This window comes from Capsicum annuum, unplaced genomic scaffold (genome assembly GCF_002878395.1).
Source record: "Capsicum annuum cultivar UCD-10X-F1 unplaced genomic scaffold, UCD10Xv1.1 ctg60116, whole genome shotgun sequence".
Taxonomy (NCBI): Eukaryota; Viridiplantae; Streptophyta; class Magnoliopsida; order Solanales; family Solanaceae; genus Capsicum; species Capsicum annuum.
The window spans coordinates 529-3,594 of record NW_025868894.1 but is presented as its reverse complement, the minus strand read 5'-3'; the positions used below and the strand labels follow the sequence as shown (position 1 = coordinate 3,594).

General features: G+C 38.0%; 1 protein-coding gene across 1 annotated transcript; it reads left to right on the top strand.

Moving 5' to 3' along the window:
- Nucleotides 1-1,215: 1,215 nt before the first annotated feature.
- On the top strand, nt 1,216-2,645 carry LOC107854014 (probable WRKY transcription factor 33; the record flags this gene model as incomplete). The annotated part of the gene is given in 3 exon segments (XM_047404470.1): nt 1,216-2,144; nt 2,222-2,396; nt 2,487-2,645. Coding segments are annotated over 3 exon segments (1,259 nt in total), but the record flags the coding sequence as incomplete, so codon positions are not given.
- Between the last annotated feature and the right edge of the window lie 421 nt (nt 2,646-3,066).

Genomic DNA, 3,066 nt, shown 5'->3' with positions numbered 1-3,066 from the left:
TCTACACTCCTTACTCCTCCTCTTTCTATTCTTCTTTATACCCAAATCCATAATCAAAAGCCTATGTTGGGTCGAGAGATTCTCACTCGGGATGACTTTACAGTCCTTACACAACGCCCTATCCCCTTTCCTAAGCAACAAAAAGTCAATCTGGGTCCTGGCTATCGCCCTATCCCCTTTCCTAAGCAACAAAAAGTCAACAAAAATTTACATGTTTGAAAAATACACGAAAAGTACTACAGTCGACATAGCTGATGAGTCAAAATATTTTAAAAGGTCCGAGAGAATTATAATCAAAGAAAAAACTGATTTGATTCCCCAAACAATAACACCTTCACATAAAATGGGATGGAAAAATATTATTTTTGACATTTTAGAACATTTGTCATCTAAACAAAACTTGTTAGATGCTGATTTCAGTATCTGTGTGACCTATAGGTCAAGGGTTCGAGCCATGGAAGCAAACCACTAACGCGGGATTATTGTGCATTGCCTTTTTATTTTTTCATCTACCTTTAAAAATGTATATATATTACTATCCTATCATTTGTGACAAAAATTTTCTATCTCATCCTGTTAAACCTTTTCAAACCATTGTCTTACCTATATTTTTTACCCCTTTATCCCAATTTTTAACTAGGCATAATACATAAATATGCCCTTTTAACTTGGCCTCAAATCACATCTATGACCTCCAACTTTGAGTGTGTACAAGTAGACACGTTAACCTGTATAATATTTGAACAAGTACACACACACGTCCTATGTAGCATAATGTAGGACGCCATGTAGGACAAGGATTGACCACGTAGGATGCCACATAGGATGTGTGTGTCTACTTGCTCAACTTTATACAAGTTTAAGTGCCTACTTGTGCACACCCAAGTTGGAGGTCATAGATATGATCTGACGCCAAGTTAAAGGGCATGTTTATGTGAAGATTCATTGTCATTGCGCTTAATTTAGATACTTTCTCAACGTAATGAGAAATTAATAGAAGAAAAGTCCAGATAATGAAATACGTGCTGTCTGTAAATTGAACAACTATTGAACTGTTAGATCACAACATCAATGTTTCTGCTAATAACTCTTTGAAAATGCACAGCAGCATGATAACTGGAATATGATTTTGTATGCCCATACACCTGTACTTTATTCCGCTGCCAAAAGTGTGTATAATTTGCTACTCTTGATTCAAAGACTGTCTTTGCACAGGATAATGGGTACCCCTAAAGAAGAGACAACAGATGAAGTTTTCTCCGAGAATTTAGAGCAAAAGCCGGAGCCTGATCCTGCAACCAAATCAGAGTTAAAAGAGAAACGGAGCTTTGAATCGACTTCAGCTGATGTTGTTTCTGGTGAGCTGCAGAAGAGATTGAGTCCTGATGCTGACAAACAAGCATCAAAGAATAATGAAGAGGAAAGTACATATCCTCCAACAGGCCAAGAAGTGTCAAGGATTAGTCAATGTGATAAAGGGATTAATGTGTCACAATCCAATCAAGAAGATATTTCTCTTTCTAGAGTACTAGAGAACCCGTCCGAAAATGTGGGGCAGCTGCAGGTTCTTAAGAGTGAAGCCGGTGCATCTGGATCTAGTCAACTTTCTAGTTTACCGAAGGACTCAGATGCAAAATCATGTGGATCAGAATCTGGTGTAAAACGTTTATCTGGTAAGGCTTCAGATTCTTCAGATCAAATGCAAAGTTCGAACACGGAGATTTTATTATCACAATCTGATCAACAACGAGTAAATTATCCCATACAAAAGCGTGAGAAAGCCCTAGATAAGTTGCAACCAAGGCGGAACCCTGACACTAGTGTCCATGGGTTGACGTCTGATCAAGGAGTGACTCTCCTCAGGGTGCCTGAAAAACCATCCGAAGATGGATATAACTGGCGAAAGTATGGTCAGAAGCTTGTCAGAGGAAATGAGTATACTCGGAGTTATTACAAGTGCACATACCCTAATTGTCAAGCAAAAAAGCAAGTGGAGAGATCACATGACGGGCATATTACAGATATCCACTATATTGGGAAGCATGAACATCCGGAAACTCCAAGTGGTCCTCAGATGCTCCCCGAGTTGGTACTCCCTTTGCAAATGAAACAACCAGAGATTCCAATAATCTCTACATTAGAAGGTACCCAAGATTGCTGTGAGAATTATGAATTTCTTTGACCTAGATTCTTTACTTATTTTGTAAGTGACATTTATCAGCTGAAGGCGAGAAATCTACTAGGCCCCAAGAAACATGTGAACCTAGTAAGCCATCAGAAGCTCCGCTTGTATTGGACATTGTATCAGCTTGTGGCGGTGTGAAGGGTACGCCTTTAAAGCGACATAAATCAGAAACTGAGGTCGATAAGGATGATGGATCAGACTCAAAAAGACAGTATGTTGAAACCCCAAGCTGTGTTTGTCTTTGGTGTTTCAGGTCTAGACTCTATTTTAAATTAATAGTTGTGTTATTATCTTGCAACAGAAAAAAGGATATAGTAGCTACGGTTGATACTCCACCTATTAAGTCCCAAAGTGAACCACGACACATTGTTCAGACCGTGAGCGAAGTAGATATAATCAATGATGGTCAGCGCTGGCGCAAATATGGGCAAAAAATTGTAAAAGGCAATCCAAATCCGAGGTACATATAATTAACTTCGAACATATATTTACAAATTTGGTATGCCCATGCCTGAAGATTCTTTATCAATATTTTTGAATATCAGGTGTTATCATTCCTCTGTTTTTTGATCCTCAGGATATTTTACTGAAGTGCTGTTAACATAGTAATCTCATGATACATATAATGTTATCACTGATAGTAAAATTTGGAAACTAGACTCTCTTTTGGTTCACTTCCATATCTTTTTTCTGCAATTATTGATAATCTGCAAAGATGGATTTACAATGAAGTTTTGTGCATTTGCACGTCTAATTGGAGTCCAGCAAATAATGATTTCTGCAGTCAGTGGTGCATTCCATGATGTTAAAAAAAAATTCCTACATAGGTTGTCATAGTGGAGTGAATAGGAGTTCGAAGTAGGTTATAGATGTGTGGTATT